Source organism: Mirounga angustirostris, unplaced genomic scaffold, assembly GCF_029215605.1.
Source record: "Mirounga angustirostris isolate CCGP_5_RB_7025 unplaced genomic scaffold, mMirAng1.0.hap1 SCAF_5, whole genome shotgun sequence".
NCBI lineage: Eukaryota > Metazoa > Chordata > Mammalia > Carnivora > Phocidae > Mirounga > Mirounga angustirostris.
The window spans coordinates 75574644-75595282 of NW_026991713.1; the positions used below are offsets into that span (position 1 = coordinate 75574644).

At 41.2% G+C, this 20639-nt stretch overlaps 1 protein-coding gene across 4 annotated transcripts in view; it reads left to right on the plus strand.

Annotated features, from left to right (window-relative positions):
• Positions 1-237: 237 nt before the first annotated feature.
• DENND5B (DENN domain containing 5B) overlaps positions 238-20639 on the plus strand; it is a 188972-nt gene continuing 168570 nt past the window's right edge. For 2 of the 4 annotated variants that reach the window (XM_045873671.3, XM_045873672.3), the window contains exon 1: positions 238-674. In XM_045873671.3, the coding sequence (XP_045729627.2) occupies positions 548-674 (127 nt within the window). In that variant the 5' untranslated portion in view covers positions 238-547. The remainder of the gene's footprint in view (positions 675-20639) is intronic. The other 2 variants (XM_045873667.3, XM_045873668.3) reach the window with 1 other exon arrangement.

A 20639-nucleotide genomic window follows, 5' to 3' on the forward strand; every position in this document is an offset into this window, starting at 1 on the left:
CAGGCTGGCGGAGGCCAGCAGGCGTGAGTGCGGCCGCCCCCTGCGCCGCGGCCCCGGCTGGCCCGCACGAAGCCTGCCCGCGCCAGGCGCTCCCTCGCAGCCCGCGGGGCGCGCGCGCACACAGGACCTGAGAGCGCGCTCCCGTCCCTCGCGAGCGCGCCCTCCTCTCCGCCCCCTCCCACCCCACGCGCCGGTCCTCGGCGCCCCCGCCCTTCCAGCGCTCCCACAGCCCGAGCGCCGCTCAGCTGACCGGCGGGCGCCAGACGCCGCGGCTTCCAGTTCGCGAGCGCAGCTGCGGCGGCGCGAGCCTCTCACGCCGACACTCCCCCTGCGCGCCCCTCCCCCACCCGGGACCGGGATCGGGACCGACTGGGCGCGAGCTCGCGGCCGCTTCTCCGGCGCCGGGCGAGGAGCGAGGCTGCGGTGACGAGCGGCGGCTGCGCGGCCATGGGCGCGCCGGTGTCGCCCTAGGACAGGCGCGCGGAGCCCGCAGCCGGAGCGGCGAGCCTTCCCGAGAGGCGGCGGCGGCAGGAGCAGCGCGGCCGGGATGAGCGGGAGCGGCGCGGCGCCCGGCTCGGGCTCGGGCTCCTCCCCGACCGCCTGCCGCTTCGCGCACTACTTCGTGCTGTGCGGGATCGACGCAGACAGCGGGCTGGAGCCCGACGAGCTGGCGGGTAAGGCCGGGCTGCGGCGGCGCGGGGGTCCCCTCAGGGACGCTGCGGGGACGCGCGGGAGGCGGGTCCTAGACAAAGTCGGTTCCCGGCGGCGCCCGCTCTCCATCCGGACCGGCGCCCGGGCGGCGATTTAATGACATTGTTATTTATTCCGCGTGCAGGGTGCGCTGCTGAGCCCGCGGGCGTCGAGCCGCTGAGGGCGCCCGCCTCAGGCTTTGCCTCCAAGGCGCGGGGATATTAATAACGGGGGCGGGGGCGGCCTCGAGAGCACGGCCCCCGCCCGGCACGGTCCCCCCGCCCTCGCCCGCAGCTGCACGCGGAGGCGTCCGGTGAGTCACCGGGCGCGCTACCTCCCCGGCCTTGCCGCGATCCCGTGCATCCCACCCCCCCCCCTCCGCCAGACTGCGAAGTTTCAGCCCTGGCTCGTGACGCGGCGCTCAGGCCCCCTCGGGGGAGGCGGCGAAGGAGACCGCTGGGCTGCGGGGGTCGCGCCCGCCGAGGCGGTGATGGCCTGCAGGGCGAGTGCAGGCGGGAGGCTGGTTGGACTTCATCCTTGACTGTTCCCGGTCTGCGCCGCTTCCCGCCTCGCGTTCGGCGATGACGGTGGAGTCACCTTTTGGAATGCTGTCTATTTGGCAGTGTCACGGGAGCTGGGAGGACCTTTGATCGCTTGGGACTCGGCACGACGCTTTGTTGACACCACCTACACTGTTTCTGAGTTTAGTAGTTTGACATTCTCCCCTCACTTGGGTGCACCGTGTGTTACTGCCGGGCTTTTCCTGGAGGGGCACCGGCCCCTGCTCTTTACCCATTTGATGGCGCAGTGCAGGGCTGAGCTGGGAACCGGTGCTGGGAAAAGGGGCCGTTAAAGGATGATGGGGGGGCGGGGCGGGTAATGAGTGCGCAGTGCCGGGAGGAGGCCAGGGAGAAGCGACCCATTTCGTTTTTTCACGCCTCTTTCTTTCTGCTTGCCTTCTTGGGATCTGAATCTTGATTTTTTTTTGTTGTTGTTAATGGATGAGACAAGTGACATCTATCGCCTGAACTTTATCTGTGTCAGTGTTAAACACTTAGGTCATAGCTTTCCAGAACAGCTTGCTTTGGACATAGCATGCCTTATTGCTTGCACCAGTGTGTATTTTTGTTTTCTCTTTTACTTTTTTGGGGGGTAATAGAGGGGACTGGGAAGGATGTAGTAAATAATAAGCAATAGTAAACAAATGTGTTCAGCTGTAAGATAACAGTACTGATCAACCCGTGTCTTAGCTAAGCAAATATCTTTTTAAGCCAGGCTCACAGCAAAACATTTTCAACAAAAACTGTAAGTCTAATTTTAAAGATTTTTTAGAAAGGAGGGATGAGTACCAGGTTTTTCTGTATGTGTAGTTATATAATCATGTTGTTTCTTCAATTAAGATTTCATGTACATACTAAGAATGGCTTTGTTAAGGAATATGAAGTTAGAAAACATGTCTGCAGAGAGATTTGGAGAGATTTCTCTTTGGGGATTGAAGGGATTATTTTATTTTTCTAGAGTCCTTTCTCCCCTAAACATCCTAATCATTTGTAGTAAGGGGTCACTTGGAGGCCTTTTGTCAGTAGTGACTGATGAAAGGAGAAAGCCTGTATTTTTTTCTTTTCTATCTGAAGTCTATGTGCCTAATAAAGCTAAAACAACACCTGTAGGTGTGGCCTGGGACTCTTCAGGCACAGTGCAGATGGCTTTAACAAAATTAAGCAGTAAAAAATTAATTTCTGATTCATTTTTTAGACACTGGCTTCTCCTTTTGGAATACTACGCATGAGTGTGGATGCTTGTTTGAGATGTCTGCTCATAATATTTGGTGTTTTGAAGTGATACTTTTGTCTGATGGTAATTTCAGTATCGGTGATGATTCATTCAATAAAGAGTTTTGAAAGCCTTAAGGTGTAGATTGTGTTCCAGGCAGTGTGGACAGCTGTGAACAAAGCAGTCAAAACTCCCTGCCATCATAGTGCTTACATTTTACTGTAAACAAATAATGAAAATATATAGTTTGCTAAATGTCAGTAAGTGCTATGAGGGAAAATAAAGCAAGGAAATGAGACTAGGGTAGTGCCAGAAGAATGGTGGGATGGTGGGGTTGCAGATTTTAAATGAGATGGTTAGGGAAGGCCTCACAGAAAAGGTGAACTTAGAGTAGAGCCTTGATGGAGGTGAGGAAGCAAGCCATGAGGATTGTCTTGGGGAACAGCACTGCCGGCAGAGGAAACAGTGCATGCGGAGATGAGGTGGGAGAGTGCCTAGTTTGTGCAGGTAACAGTAAGGCCAAGGTAGTTGGAGCTGAGGGAGGAGGAAAGTAGTAGATATGATCATAGAGAAAGGGGAGGGGAGATTGTGTAGGGCCTAATGGGCAATTGTTGAGCTTTTACTCTGAGATGGGAAGCTACTGGCAAGTTTTGAGCAGTACAATGATGAGACTTGATGTACTCTCTAAAAGGATTGCTGCGCTGCCTTGTAGACTGTGTTAGGGGTAAGGTTAGAAGCAGACCAGCTAGGAGGCTCTTCTGTGAGGTGGGAGGTGTTGGTTGGCTTAGACCAAGGCAGTAGCAGTGAAGTGGTGAAAAGCTGGATTATTTTGGAGGTAGAGCCAGCAGGACTTGCTGATGAATTGGATATGGTATTCATATTCAGAGAAAGTGATCAAAGATAACTGTAACATTTTTGGCCTGAACAATTATAAGCACCTTTATTTACTGAAGTAAGAAGACTGATAGAGAAGCAGTTGGGACAAGATTAGTTCAATTTTGGACATGTTAAGTTTGAGATATCCATTAGACATTCAAATGGAGATGTCAAGTAGGCAAGGAATCTCTCAGGGGTCAAAATTTTTATATAGACATAAATTGAAAGCCATGAAATTGGATGACATTACCCAGAGAGTGAGTATAGATAAGAAAAGAGAAGAAGCTCAAGGGGTGAATCCTAGAGACACTCCCAACATTCAGAGGTGAGGAGGATGAAGAGGAAACAACTGAAGAGATTAAGAAGTATGGCCGGTAAGATGAGAGGAAAACAAGAGAATGTAGCGTCATGTTCCTAACTAACCATCTTCTTGACTGTTTCCACAGAGCTTCATTTGGGGAGGAGGACACAAGGCCAGTGAGTTAGGCAAATTAGTCAGGAGGTTGTTTCTGTTTTGCTGCATTAATTTCAAAGTTAAATATAGTTAAGTTTCTATTTTACTTTTATGGAACTGATCTATTTTTATCACACTGTTTCTTAGCAAGTTGTCACTGCCTGTAGAAGGTCTAAGTTGACTTCTGTTAAATATAAATTCTACTGATTGCTTTATAGACTTTCTTAGAATTCACATTCTGCAGGTGGTGGAATAAATTTTGAAATTTATTGGTTGAAATAAATTTATTTCAGTTGGTGGTTGAAATAAAATTAAGGACACAAGCCATATGATGAAGTAACAGTTAAATAGACTAATACCTTATGATAAAGTTATCAGGGCTATAGATTGGTTTTTATTTTTATTTATTTATTTATTTTTTAAAAGATTTTTATTTATTTGAGAGAGACACAGTGAGAGAGGGAACACAAGCAGGGGGAGTGGGAGAAGGAGAAGCAGGCTTCCCGCTGAGCAGGGAGCCCGATGTAGGGCTCCATCCCAGGACCCTGGGATCATGACCTGAGCCCAAGGCAGACGCTTAACGGCTGAGCCACCCAGGAGCCCCTGTAGATTGTTTTTTAGACAGTCGTCCTAGTGAAGCCTAGCTTTACCAGCAGTGGAAAAGACTTCTTTGGTATGTATATATTTCATAGAGAGACAAAACCCCCCCCATATACTGGTATTTCCTATTGTCCTTTCTTTAGTTCATCTTAGCTGTTGTGCTTCTCCTACTCACTGTATATTTTTAAAATTCATTTTATCCATTAACAAATATGTCCCTTTAGATATTAAAGTAGAAATATTTACATTTTCTTTAAGTGTTAAATATATGAAAAATGTTTCAAATTGATTATTGCATAAAGAAGAAAGGAGGTGTAAATAGAAGTTGTTGGAATTAGTTGACATGTAGGAAGGCAGACATCATTTTGAAATTTTCTTTTTTGCTTCTCATTTCCTCTAAGACCTAGCTGTAGGAATTTACATGGCTTGATTTATAGCAGCAAATCTTTTAGGCAACAGAGAAATTAAGGACCTTTATTTAAGTAACGTAAATATGCAAGTCCCCAAGAGGGAGCTTATGGTCTTTGCCTCTCTCTTTCATAGTACCTTATATGTAGTGTTTAATAAATGAATGAGTATAAAGTTTACATATGAGTCCACAAATTGTGTGGTGGCCAGAATATTCTTAAAGCATTCCAGTGGTAGTTTGGGTTTAGTTCTGCTGAGGAGTACTGAAGTATGATGAGTGCAATCCCTGCCCAGGCCCTTGTTTAAATCTCTTGGTGCCTCTATTTATTTTTAGTTTTGGTTTTCTTGGGTGTGGTTTCCAGAAGAGCTTTGGGGCAGTGGAGACCATGGTCTAAATTCAAATATAGTTAACCCTTGAGCAAAAGGTGGGGGTTAGGAGCGCTGACCCCTCCAGTACAGTTGAAAATCTGCATATAACTTTTGACTCCCCCAAAACTTAACTACTAATAGCCTACTGTTGACTGGAAGCCTTACCGATAACATAAACAGTCAAATAATACATGTCGTGTATATTACATATATTACATGCTGTATTCTTACAATAAAATAAGCTAAAGAAAAAAAATAAGCTACAGAACTACTTTATTTGAAGATTTATTAGAGAGAGCGCTTGGGCAAGTCGGGGGGAGGGGTAGAAAGGAGACAAGCAGACTCCCTGCTAAGCAGGGAGCCAGACGTGAGGCTCAGTCCCAGGACCCCGAGATCATGACCTGAGCCAAAATGAAGAGTCTGACACTTAAGTGACTGAGCCACCCAGGAGCCCCAGAAAAAAAATTTTTTTAAAGATTTATTTATTTATTTTGGAGAGAGTGAGCGAGCACACATGCGTGTGGGGCAGAGGGAGAGACTCTCAAGCAGACTCCCCACTGAGCAGGGAGCCTGATGATCTCACCACTGTGAAATCATGACCTGAACGGAAACCAAGCCTCAGAGGCTTAACCAACTGAGCCACCCAGGCACCCCGAAAATAAAACGTTATTAAGAAAATCATAAGGAAGAGAAAATACATTTACAGCACTGTACTGTATTTAGTTTTTAAAATCTGCATGTAAGTGGACCTGCGTAGTTCAAACCTGTGTTGTTCAAAGGTCAGTTGTACAAAATTTGGTTGATACTGACTGTATCATGCCACAATAGTTCTGAAAGGGACCTTAGACATCATTTATGGTGAAGAAACCAAGGCTGAGAGATTAAGGACCCTCTCAGAGAACACATTTGACTAGCAGCAGACAGCAGACTAGAGCCTAGTTGATCCAGTACACTATGCTCCATAGTTATTTTATTTAAGCTTACAAAAGAAATGAACTTGACTTGAGTTTAACAAGCATTTCAGGCTTGTCTTTATTCCAGACTGCATGTCCTAGTTAAGACTGCTAAAGTATGCCTTTTAAAAACTGGCCTGCTGTACAGGTTTTATGGGTTAGAACTGCCCTGATCTGACCACCGTTGGTAGTATCTTAGTTGTTAGTTATCTTGTCATTGTTAATCTTAAAAATAAAACTGCCAAGTTATTTTACCAGGAAAAGTGGGTTTATTCAAGAATAGCGGAGAATTGTGATACAGGACATGCAAGCAAGCTACAGCAAAACCATAGGCAAGTCTGGAGAAGAAAGTAGAGTACCCCTCTTTTATAGAGGAAAGAGAAGAGTCAGGAGAGGCTCTTATAAACAAAAAGTCCATTGGGGTAAACTGGGAGTTCAAAATGTAGTGGCCTTTCAGTGTCACTGAGTTGTGACAGTCTCTTATTGGCCGGGCTGTTGCCAGGCAAGGAGAAAACCTTCCCTCCTGGGGCTGAGGTGGTAGTTGGTTTTGCAAGGTCTCTCTTTCTGGGTTCTGCAAATGAAGACATGTGATGCGGTATGAGAGCTCCCCCTTCTGGCCTTTGGCCTCCAATTTAGTGAGGTTTCCTTTTATACATTTCACACTGTCTGGCCCACAATGGATTATGTTTGGGAGTTTAAAAGGTTTGGCCTGTTAACTGAAAGGCTGGGGAAGGAGAAATAAAAGGATCTGCCTCCATTCTAATGAGGCCAAAGAAGATTCAAGGTCTAGTTACTATGATACAGTGCTAACTTGATTTTAAAAGCCACTGGGAATAAAACTCTTTATAGTGAAATTGGCCCAATAGTGAGTGCAGCTAAACTCTCAGTAATAACCCCAGGGCTCAGGCTTCTGTTCCATTGGTTAATGCAGGACATACCAGCATAGGGAGCTCAGAATATGAGACGATGAGACAGGAAGGGAAAGGGGACGAGAGAAGGACATAAGTGTCTTTGGAGAAGAAGATAATAGTAAGAGAAAGGGAAAGAAAAAGGGGATGGGGAGAGACAGAAGAGGCTGGAGGAGTACAAGTAACATCTGCTGAGGTATTAAGACAGACTGTTCTGAAATTCCTGAGTATATCCTTTTGCTTTTACTAATTCCACTGTTGGTTACAGATATACTTGGAGTAATAAAAGTGTCTAGAATACAGCGCATTATCAGTCATAACTTTCATGAGGCTTCATAGAGAAGAAAACATTTTCCTCTTCTGAAATTCATTGGAGGGTAGAGACAGTTTTCCTACATAAGATACTTTAGGAAACAAGTGCCATTATATCCAAACCCTTAACATTTCTGATTGATAACAACCTAAATTTTGTTTTTAGGAAAGCCATAACTAGCCAGTACACTTTGGATTAATTGTTCAATGTTAATTGTTTACAGTGTGTCAGGTTGTAGAGTATATAGTGACAGTCACCATTCTGTAAGAATCTACAACGAAATAGCAATAATCAGTACTGCTTTCCACATGGCAAGCACTGTGGTAAATGCTTCATAGTTATTGCTTCATTTAATCCTGGCAACCACCGTAGGAGGTGGCATTATCTTCTCTGTTTTGCAGGTGAGGAAACGGAGACTAGGGAGTTCAAGTACTTCACCCAGGTTCATATAGTGTGTATATGGGAGGAGGGATGGACATAAGTGTCTTCTTACATCCTGAGCTCCCTATGCTGGTGTGTCCAGTATTAACAAATGAACAGAAGCCTGAGCCCTGGATTGAAAAGTCTGTCTGGCGTGATTCATTCATGTCCATAACCACTACATTTGCCACCTCCTTAATAACATGCACTATATCATACAGATTGTAAAATCTACCAGTGTAGGGACCACATGGATAACCTTATAATCAAATGAGATTATCTTTTAACTTCTTACAGGAAAGATACTAAGAAGGGGACTACTCGGTCTTTATGACTTTCAAACCTGATTATTGTTTCTTTTTATGGTAATGTCTCTTGCATGAATGAATTCCTTTATTCATTCATCAAAAAATTAGAAGAGTATATATATGATGTTACTTTTGTATTTATTAGTGAATATATATAAAGATAAGATTTTACCATATAAATATAAGGCATTTACTACATAAATAAATCTTCCATTTTTAAAAAAAATCTCTTTGCTCTTTTTACTGGGTTTTATCATCTGTCTTAGCATAAATTTTTATTTGTCCTTAGATGAGTTTATAGTTTCTAAAAGGAATGTATGATTGCTTGTGAAACTATAATTAGAGCTGGATGCACAGTCAGAAGCCAGGAGTCCAATCCTGGCCTGTGACTTAGGACATCTGGGGGCTCAGTGTTTTCATCTATTTCGAAGGGGTTAAGTGAAGTGACTGATTTCTGAACATACCACTCCTCTTTTCCATGAGTCTGAACTTGTTTTTGAGTGGAAAAACTAAATGTATCTGTTTAAAAAAAAAATTAATCCTAAATGACAGAGTACAAGGACTGATACATACCACATATGCCACATGAGGACCAATTGAGTAATTATAATTTCAGCCACAAGGAAAGGAAAAAAAATCAATTAGTCTTTGCAGTTCCCTATACAGGAAAGGTACAGTTTTTAATAAGCTTTTTGAAATATTAGTATCAATTCATGGACTGTCAATTATTATCTTCATTGGCCCTTAGAGAGCCAGGGACCCGTTTGAAATCACTGTATTAGATAATCTCTTGAAGTCTATACTAGCAGTATGAATGATACTGCCAACTATCCACAAATGGGATAGGCAGTGGGAACTTAGAATAATTTTTTCCACGTAAAATTTTTCAGTAGCTTCCTTTGTATTTGGATTAGGATTCAAACTCTTTACCCTGTGTCTTAGTTTGTTCAGGCTGTTATAATAGAATACCATAGACTGGGTGGCTTATAAATAACAGAAATTTATTTCTCACAGTTCTGGAGGCTGGGAGTCAAGTTCAAGGTGCTGGCAGATCCCATGTCTAGGGAGGGCCCTCTTCCTGGTTCATAGATGGCCTCTTGTGTGGAAGGGGTGAGGGAGTTCTGTGGGATCTCTTTTATAAGGAAGGGCATGAATCCCATTCATGAGGGCTCTACACTTCCCAAGGGCCCCACCTCCAAATACTATCACATTGGAGATTAAATTTCAACATATGAATTTTGGAAGGGACACATATTTAGTTTATAGCCCCCTGGTTTGCAAAGCTTTTCATGATCTGGTCTTTGCCTACTTTTCCAACATTTTCTGATTGGATCACTCTTTCCTGCTATGTTGATTTTCTTGAAGGTCCTTAAAAACAGTCAGCTGTTTCTTGTCTCATGGCGTGTTCATCTTCTCTTCCTTCTCTCCCTGGAATCCTCTTTCTAGACCAGCATCGTCCATTATAAATATAATACAAGACACATGTAGTTTTAAATTTTCTAGTAGCCACATTCAAAAAGGTAAAAAGAAATAGGTGATATTAATTTTAATGATATATTTTATGTATGTATCTAAGATATTATTTCAGCATATAATCAACATGAAAATTATTAATGAGATATTTAATAGCCGCATGTGACTAGTGGCTACCCTCTTGGATAGTGCAGCCCGACATCTTTGCAAGATTGGCTTCTCATCATTTAGATCTCTACACAAGTGTACCTCCTCAGATTGGCCTTCCCAGACCATCCTGTATAAAATGGTGTTCTTCCTCCCCTTGCCTGCCCCACTCTTGCCAAGAACCCTACTTTATTTTCCTTATAGCACTTAATGGCACCTGACAATATACTATGTAAATGCATTTGTTTACTTTTACTTTTTAATGTCAGGCTTCTCTATTAGATTGTTGGCTACTAGAGGGCAAGACCTTTGTCCTTTTTATTGTATATACAGTGACCAAAATATTGACTCAAATAGATTGTTTGAATAAGTGAATGAGATAATTTGAGATGGACAAAAATATTTTTCCTTTTCCTTTTATTACTGGCAATAAAAATCAGTATATTTGATTTATGTGTGGGTTTTTTAACTTCTAAAATGGAAACTAGAGTTTTTTAAAAAATGAGAAACTTGAGATTGATGAAGAAGCAAGAGAGTAGATGAATGATTAATTTTTTTAAAGGTACATATCAGCTTTCTGGTGAGCTACAGTAATTTGTTATTAGCCTATTCGCTCTTGAAATAAACTATGACAAATTAATAATCTTTTTTTAAAAAACAACTTTATGCAAGCAAGTATGCAGGTAACAGCAAGGTTTTTTTATTTGTTTTTGTTTTTTAAGCCTGTAACATGTTTATAAAGTAATGCCAGGTGATGGCACATAAATGATGGGTAGTGTTTATGAAATTTCAGAAAATGTTGTGCTAAAGATTACTTGTAGCTTCAGTTGTGATTTTAGAGGAATATCTTAGGAAATTGCAATCATAGTTTCCTTCTTCATGGGTATCCCACATCAGTTTTGGACTTAGCCAGGACAGTTCCTTTGTTTCTATGAAGTTTAATCCTCTAAATATTTTTTTCCCAATTTACCTTGTATAATGTTCTGTTCTGCCTCAGGCTTGTTAAAATGGCACATGTAGGGGTGCCTGGGTGGCTCAATTGGTTAAGCTTCTGACTCTTGATTTCTGCTCAGGTCATGATCTCAGGGTTGTGAGATTGAGCCCTACATCAGGCCCTGTGCTGGGCATGGAGTCTGCTTAAGATTCTGTCTCTCTCCCTCTCTCCCCCTCCCCCTGCCCCCTTCCTCCTACTCTTTCTCAAAAAATAATAAAATAAAATAAAACGGCACTATCTAATGACCTTTTAGCCAGAGATTCCAAAAATTTTTAATGTGAAACTATTTTTTTCACATTACTTTTTTTAAAAATTTTATTTATTTATTTGTCAGAGAGAGAGCGAGCAAGCAAGCACAAGCAGGGGGAGCGGCAGGCAGAGGGAGAAGCAGGCTCCCCGTTGAGCAGGGAGCCCGATGCGGGACTCGATCCCAGGACCCTGGGATCATGACCTAAGCCGAAGGCAGACACTTAACTGACTGAGCCACCCAGGCGTCCCTTTCACATTACTTTAATTTATTTTTATTTTTATTTTTTTAAAGATTTTATTCATTTATTTGAGAGAGAGAGAATGAGAGACAGCACGAGAGGGAAGAGGGTCAGGGGGAGAAGCAGACCCCCTGCCGAGCAGGGAGCCCGATGTGGGACTTGATCCCGGGACTCCAGGATCATGACCTGAGCCGAAGGCAGTCGCTTAACCAACTGAGCCACCCAGGCGCCCCCTTTTCACATTACTTCTAAACAAAACAAGTGTAAGGAGCTAAGAAGTGAGAATTTTAGGAAAAAAAGTGGAGATATTTTATATGCTGCTGAGATAGCACATCATGAAGATAAGTCCCTTTCTCAGGCATCCCTGCACCTTTTCCAAGAATCTGTGACTTTTACTAATTTGATTCTAAATTAAATATTATAACTGTTTTAATTAACATGAACTTTTTGAATTAATACCTTTCATTTTTCTTTTATAAACTTGTATACATCACTGGTACAAAGGTATTTTTGAATTAATGCTTTCTTTAAATGACTTTCAAAGGTAAGTACTAGCACTGTTAAGTCAGAAGTAGCTCTAGGAAGTCACCTTTATACAATGAAGCCGTGAAAATAGCTAACATTTATGGAGTCATGAATTGTGGTTGGTGATTTATAAACATTACTTTTAGTCTTCACGATAACTTGGTGTTATTTTCCTCATTTTATGTGAGGTGTTCCCCAAAGTCACAGTTACTAAAAGCTGGGATTACCTCCCAGGCTTTCTGGCTCCATTGCACCTTGCTGCCCCTCCAGATCCTCTAGACCAGCTGTCCTCAACTTGTGGGTGGTGACACATTAGTGGGCCTGCCTGCCGTTTCTGAGCTGAGTCACAGTAATTATTAACAGTAGTTGAAATACTGAGGTTGTAAATGATGCAAGTTTTAAAATAAGTGGAATGGAATCAAGGTCTTCCCTCTCACGATGCTGTTCTCACTCAGTTCCATTCTCACGTGCTTTTATTGGATGGAAGAGAAAGACGTGGCATTATATGCACACTGCAGTAATTGTGGATAGCCGATACATAATGGGAAAAATACCTAGTTAATGCTACTGCTAAGCGACTATTCCAGATGAGCTGTGAATAGTTTTCACATATTCATACTCTCTTAGGAATACCACTGCAAAAGTAGTCCATTTGCTTCTCTTCCCTGTAGTTTTTTTTTTTTTTAATTTGTTCATAATCTGAGGACACACATGTTTTCAACACTTATGCTAGTCTAGACAACTAGATACTTTTCTAGAGACTTTTCTCAATTATAAAATGTGACAGTGTCTTGGAAAGAGCTTTGAAGTACAGAGTGCAATAAAAATAGGTGAAATTATAATTTTAGAGTTGTAGAATCTTTTAAGTTCAACCCGTCTGTGAGGACCAGAATGTTGAATGCTTAGATATAGGTTCTAAACTGTGAAACCCAGTTTAAAGATATTTTTAAGTAGTCTGTTTTCTAGATCCCAAATGCCTTGGGATGTAAATCCACCTGTTTTACATAATTTTCTCCTGCCCGAGCCTGGAGAATCCAGGTTTCTGCTTTGAAGACCATGTTTTCTTGCCCTTTCCTCTTGTCTTCTTTTCCAGTATAGCATGTTCATACAGTCATTTATTTAACACAGGGACTTACTCTATAGTTTGAGGAAACAGTGTAGAAGTGATACATAAGTTTTTAACAATCTTTTTTTAAAGATTTTATTTATTTGACAGAGAGAGTGCACGCTCATTCGTGTGCATATGTGTGCAGGGGGGAAGGGCAGAGGGAGAGGGAGAAGCAGTCTCCCTGCCGAGCAGGGAGCCCTGATGCAGGCTTAACTGAGCCACCCAGGTGCCCAGTTTTTGACAGTCTTAATTCTTCTGTACAGTTTGGCACAAATTTGCTCAGACCAGGCTTTTTGTACATTTTTCCCCCTTAATCCTTTCTTCAAAGATCACCCTTACTTTCACGTTAGTCCTCATGAAGCCACTTCCTATTGCTTTTTTAGTTGTCTCTTTTCTATAAAGAAGAAGAAATACTTTTGATAAAAATTTCCAGTGTCATCGATAGTGAAGAGTTTTTAATGTCTAACTCCTCCAATTACCTTCATCCGCATCAGAAACTGGGTAGAGTTTCTTATTGTCCATGGCTTTTTCAGGTTTAATACTTTTATGTTTCTAGTATGCCTTCAGTTTCTTTTTCTTTTCTCATGGTTCTTTGAGAAAACAGGGACAGTCAGCTAGATCAACAATACTCTTTCTATGTAATAAATTTATATTCTTTTTTTTTTTCCTTTTTGCTGTAGATTGGGACTAAAATAGCAAGGAAGGATTGTTTCCCTCTAGGTAGATGAGACAGGAATTGTTGTGAAGGGGAGTGACCATCTCGGACTCTTGTATGAGTCTCTGATTATAAGAATCGGCATCAGCATATCAAATGGAATTCCATGAGAATCAGCTACAGACTTGCATAGGAATAGCTTGAGCAGCAGAAATTTAGGGCTGGTTATAGGTTTAAAGATTATGGATGATTCACTTCCAGGACCGCAGTGTTTTGTTCTATTTTCTAGGTTAATTTCTCTTCGCTTCAACTTTAACCCTAACCTTTAAGGAAATTTAAATGGCTGAGGTAACAAGATAACAGATTGTTTAAGAATGTTTCCCATCTCTTGTCTCAAGTGTATTCTTTTTCTTAATAAATAAACTTTTGTCTGGATTTCAAAATATTCTGGCTCAGCTCCAGGGAAATGAGCTTTCCAGCTTGACTTCATTTGCTTTGTGCCATTGTTCACGAGAACAATGACTGTGATTTCACAGTTTATTAGAACACAAGCATTGGTACCGCTGAGGTGATTATGCCAAAATAGGTTATTTTGTTTAGTTGTTCTCACTCCTGTCTGGCAATGCTTATTTTTCCATTGGCAGCCCTAGCTACCATTTGATTTTAAATAAATACGTGAAAGCTGTGTGTGCTTAAATGTAAAATTTTGTGTACTTCTCACAGTGAAGGATGGACAGGCCTCATTTACTATGAACCACTTGTAACCTGTCTTGTCCCTGGTGGAAGGGGCCAGTGGGGAGAGTGTAAAATACGGGTGTATAGAGGGTGGAAGACAGTAGAAAAATCACACCTTTTACTCCAAAAATCCTCTTTTCCTGATCTTACTAATCTTTCTGTCACCCTCTCTTCTACTTGGAACACAAATTTTATGGTTAGAGTGTGAAAAATTGTACAGAGATATCCAGACAAGTGTCCTAGACCCTGGAGCTCCCACAGGTTTAATTCCCTGCTGGAGGAGTCATTATAAAGTCTCTTGCACAAATGTTGCACCTACTAAAGTTTAACAAAATCACATTCACTCTTACCTGGAATGAAGAAGAAAGCAGGAGAAAAATTTAGCTTTTTCTGAATGTGGCCAAGAAGTAGACCTACTTTGTTGAATCATTAGGGGGCAGAGGCCTTGATGTGAAATGTCTGTTGACATGTATGCACATTTAGTATTTATTTCTGTGCCCCATTGAACTCTGTTGAATAGATCAGGTGACAGCTTTTATCTATCTGAAAGTCAGTCTTTGAGGGACAGCTGAACCATTGGTGTATGTGTGAGAGAGATTTTTTTTTTTTTTTTATGTAAGAGAAGTAACTTCTTAAATTTCTTGCTTTTAAAAATAAATTCTTTTGTAAAATTCAGATTTGCTTTGGGACTTAAAGGAGAGTGTAAATGGTTTTATTATTTTAGTAAATACAACTGAATAGTTTTTGAATGTCTTCTGAAATGAGATATAGTCTCCTCTCAAGTGTGGGAACTGTTTTATTCCCTGTTCCCCTGTTCCCTGACCTCTGCCTTTTGACCCTGCTGCTTTGTGATGAGATTATAGGCCTTTGAGCTTTCCCCAGTGTACCCAAGGTTTCCTTACACAGCAACATAAAACTTTATGCTTCCTTAAAAGATTCTTAGAATTGAGGAGATACCTTCTGTAAATTCAGATTTAAATGTGGACATGCATTTTGTAAATATTTTTTCTTTAAAAAGTCTGTTTTTTTCTTCACATTTTCCAGAGTATCTGCATATTTTCTAATAGTAACTTTAAAGTTTTGTGGGTATTTGTATGACTAAATGTGTTTTTTCTTTCAAGTAAAACTTTGTAATGTTATTTATTTAGGAAGAGACTAAGAATTAGAGCTTTCCAGGATAAGGGAACCCAAGAGAGACCCAACTGTTTACTCCCCATTGTTGTCTATTAGGTATGAAAAGTTAAAATTTGGATTTAGAGGGTATCGTGCAAGAGCAACAAATTGAATATTTTCAGAGAAAATCAAGGCATTAACCTGCTTGTCTTATAATAAATGCTTTTTAGACACTTTATTAGATGCTTAAAATAGAGTAGGAAGAGAATCAAGGACAAACAAAAGGAGATGAGCCCATTTGGTTTTGCTACCTGTTGGTACGCATATAAGAGGTTGTTTGGGGTTTTTTTTTCCCCCAGACATTTTATTAGGACTTTCTGAAGAATGTCTGTTTTACACACTGAAATATTCCACCAGGAGTGAAGTAAATAAAGTAATTGGTTTGAAATAATAAAAGGTAGTAAGTGCTTTTTAAAAAATTGTGGCTTTTTTTTTTTTTTAAGATTTTATTTATTTATTTGAGACAGAGAGAATGAGATAGACAGAGAGCACATGAGAGGGGATAGGGTCAGAAGACGAAGCAGACTCCCTGCCGAGCAGGGAGCCCGATGCGGGACTCGATCCAGGGACTCCCCGATCATGACCTGAGCCGAAGGCAGTCGCTTAACCAACTGAGCCACCCAGGCGCCCAAAAATTGTGGCTTTTAAATTGTAAAAGTAATGTATGCTCATTTTGAAAACTGGAGAATACAGGATTGCATTAAAGAAAACAATGATCACCTATTATCCCAGAGGGGTAGAGTTTAAAATAAAAATAGAAGTTCTGATTTCTAGTCACTAATTAGAAGCCAGAGTGACCATTTTACTGAAGTTGTGTGGTTAAATGAGCTGAGCAATAATCTGAGAAACATAGTAGCATTTTTTTATGTCAAAGTCATTGCCACTGATTTAGTATATGACATCTTTAAAGATCTCTGTAAATAATTATTGATTGAAAGACTGAATAAATAAATGAAATGGCGTTGTCCACCTCAAGTATTTGAGGGATAAAAATTAAATTCTTAGTACTTGCAGCAACTTTTTTAAAAACCAAAATCCTTTATACTACCAGTAATTAAGGTGAAATGGGAAAAGAAAGAATAGCTTTGAAACTGAGGAGTTTAATGCTAAAATAATCTATCACAAATTTTTTTTTCCCATTATGGGAAAGAAAGGGGAAAGCACTGGTGACAAATGAGATGGGAAGACGGAGGAAAGAAGCTAGTAAACCAGAGGCTGTTCAGTGACAAATAAGGTAAATTCTTGATCTCTGTCTTAGTGGGAATCTGATTTATTTGTAGTCACATAGCAGAGTAGAAATTTATTTAGATGGTATAAGATACCTCTGATGGAAAATCTGATTGTCTGTCTTCAGGTTGCTGGAAGAGAATAATATTTTAGGAAGACTGAATCTGGAAGCAGCAGTAGATTTGACACTTGTCCCTCACAGCTCCTTTCCTGTCTCCCATTGTAGGGGCTGGGTAAACATTTCATGGTCAGTGCGGGCACTAACTGCAAAGAACACAGAGAAGGTCTGCAGTTTTTCTTCTCATGTAGTGGAGTAATAAGAACAAGGACAGTCTTTTATTGTGTTGCAGTGTTTTGGCTGTTGGTGCTTTTAGATACCTTCTGTAAATGACTTTACTCCTAAAACATACTTATCATGAGTTTCATACGTGTAAACCAAATGAAGACCTTAAGAAAGCGAAGAAGGGATATTTATCATAGTAACTGGAAAAACTTATACAAGGGCACATGTGCTTATCTCCTTTTCTTTAAATCTATCAATTTACTGGCATGAATAGGACTTTTGTTAGTAAGGACAGTGCTTTCTAAAAATTTTTTGAGTAAATGAAACAAACATTCCGAAAAAGAAAAATATACTTAAAGCACAAAAGAGGGAGAGAGAGAGAACCCTAGTTAAGTTTTTATCTGGAAAGATATTTGCATTTTTGTTTCTATTATTTTTTAGGATGGGCTGAATTAAGGTGAATTTTAGTTGCTATAAGTACTGTGACTGGCATTGGTTCTTAAAAAAATTTTTGGAGCATATAATGCAATAAAGAAAGTAAAGGGGCAAACTGTGGGGAAGAGGGGGTTTATTTTTTTCCCACATCTGTGTTCCCACATTTTGTTTCTAGAACCAAATGTACATAGTACGCACTTAAAAGATATATAGGCTAGCTTGCTTTTAAGTATTTCATGGAGTGGGAGATGAATTGGGAAGAGAGATTTAATCTGGCTTTTGGATGATTTTTCTGTCACAATGCTGTGGTTATAGGTCAGAGAGGACCTAAGAAATAAAGGAATTTGGCTGGTTCACGTAAGTCTTTTTAGGGGTGGGATGTTTAGGTATAATTTGAGCAGAACTCTAGCTCCGTTTCATTGCAGTTCTTTATGCTCTGTCTATCCTCAGTGTTGACTTCCTTGTCAGTGTGGCTTCCTTCCTTCAAGGTAATAAAATGGTGGCAGTGGTTCAGGCTTCACATTTGCATATCACACCTTCCCTAGAAGAGATTTAACTTTCCTCCTACACTCCCCACTCACATCATGAAACACAAATCTGGGTCTTTGTGATCAGACCACTTTAGGTCACGAAGCCCATCCTTAATTTATCAGTCTGGCAAGAAAGATGGGATTAAACTAGAGACCAGAGCGCCTGCGTGCTTGCCTGGGTGCCTTTGTTGGTTGAGTGTCTGACTCTTGATTTTGGCTTAGGTCCTGATCTCGGGATTGTGTGATTGAGCCCTGCATTAGGCTCCATGTCCAGTGCAGAGTTTGCTTGTCCCTCTCCCTCTGCTCCTCCCCCCTGCTTGTGCGCTTTCTCTCTAAAATAAATGAATAAAATCTTTTTTTTTTTTTTAAAGATTTATTTATTTATTTATTTGACAGAGAGCGAGTGCACAAGCAGGGGGAGTGGGAGAGGGAGAAGCAGGCTCCCCACCGAGCAGGGAGCCTGACATGGGGCTCGATCCCACGACCCTGAGATCATGATCCAAGCCCAAGGCAGACGCTTAACCAGCTGAGCCACCCAGGTGCCCTGAAATAAAATCTTAAAAAAAATAAACTGATTAGAGACAGTATGAGATGAAAACTAGGCTGCTTGACAATGGAAGGGGAAAGGAAGTGGCTGTTGGGAAGCAACCTAACTGAATGCCAGACTATGAAGAAGGCTCCTTTTGTTGTTGTTGTTAAAGATTTTATTTATTTATTTGACAGAGAGAGACACAGCGAGAGAGGGAACACAAGCAGGGGGAGTGGGGGAGGGAAAAGCAGGCTTCCCGCCGAGCAGGGAGCCTGATGTGGGGCTCAATCCCTGGACCCTGGGATCATGACCTGAGCCGAAGGCAGACACTTGATGACTGAGCCACCCAGGCGCCCCAGGAAGGCCCTTTGAGAGACAGAAAAGAGCCCCTCAAAAGTTTTGAACAAGAGAATGTCATGCTCAAAGCTATGCTTTAGGAATGTTACTTTAGATGAGGGGTGTAGAATGAAATTAAATTGGGAAGAAACTAAAAGTGGAGAAACCAATTAGGAAATTGTTATTCTGCAACTTTACTGAATTCATTTAGTCTGTTTTTTGTTGAACTCTAGTGTTTTCTATGTATAATATCATGTCATCTGTGAATAGTGACAGTTTAACTTCTTCCTTACTGATTTGGGTGCCTTCTATTTCTTTTTCTTGTCTAATTGCTGTGGCTAGGACTTTCAGTATTGTGCTAAATAAAAGTGGTGAGAGTAGGCATCCTTGTCTTGTTCCTGATCTTAGAGGAAAAGGTCTTTTGTTTTTCACCGTTGTGATGTTGGCTGTGAGTTCTCCATTTATGGTAGGCTTTATTGTGTTGAGGTATGTTCCCTCTAAATGCACTTTGTTTAGTTTCTATCATAAACAGATGTGGAATTTTGTCAAATGTAGAAAACTGTTAAACCAGAGGGAAGGGCCTGAATTAGGATAGTAGCAGTGGGAGTAGAGAAGAGAGGATGGATATGAAAGATAGACATTAGATGAATTGATTTGACAACTATTTTAAGTGAGGTTAAAGGGGAGATGAGGCACATAGGACTGAGATTTTGGGCCCAGGCAACAGGGATATGGTAGTGTCATTCATAGAAGGAAGGAACACAGGAGGAAATAAGGAAATAGAGGATGTTTAGGTCAATTTTGAATTTGTGGTAGTGATAGTGCTGGTATAACTTTATTTTCCTTTACAGCAGGGAGGATTAAAACTGTTTTCTTCAAATCTTATTATGATAGAAGTGTTTATGTTAAAGGGTGTGTATACAAATAAGTGGTGGAGCTAGTACTTGAATTCAAGACTTCAGACCCAGAGTTCTATGTTCTTTCCATAATGTCACACTTACCTCTATTTGTAGGCATAACTCATGAATTCTTTCCCTCCCACCCCCCTCCCTCCTTCCTTCCTTCCTTCCCTCCCTCCCTCCCTTCCTTCGATTGAGGAACCAAGAATGGGTGCATGTTAATTTGAATCTGTGTTTTTAAACACAAAGTATAAAAATTCTATAATTAAGGAAAATCTAGAACTAGCCAGATACAAGCTGAGACTTCTTTTTGAATTAGGATAGTTTGCTGGGCATTAATTAGTAAATAATTTACCTATTTTCTTTTCTTTCTTTTTTTAAGATTTTATTTATTTATTTGACAGAGAGAGACACAGCGAGAGAGGGAACACAAGCAGGGGGAGCGGGAGAGGGAGAAGCAGGCTTCCCGCCAAGCAGGGAGCCCGTTGCAGGACTCGATCCCAGGACCCTGGGATCATGACCTGAGCCGAAGGCAGACGCTTAACGACTGAACCACCCAGGCGCCCCTGAACTCTTTACTTTAAAATGATCTCTTTACTTCAAAAATGAAATTATCTGACTCAGAAGTTTTTGTTACATGACTTTTAAGAACCTATTTATTACAAAGCTAGATGTATTCTTTTTTTTTAAGACTTATTTTTTTTGACAGAGAGAGACACAGCGAGAGAGGGAACACAAGCAGGGGGAGTGGGAGAGGGAGAAGCAGGCTTCCCGCCGAGCAGGGAGACCAATTGTGGGGCTCGATCCCAGGACCCTGGGATCATGACCTGAGCCAAAGGCAGATGCTTAACGACTGAGCCACCCAGGCGCCCCAATAATTTACCTATTTTCTGCAATGCTTCAGTTTGTAGCTAAAATGCACAGTTGTTTTTGTGACAGGCTTTAGTAGTGCATTTAGAATTCATCTGTATTCTTCAGCTATGAGGCAGTGAACCATATGCCCTTTGACATTTTGGAGTTTGTACAGCAA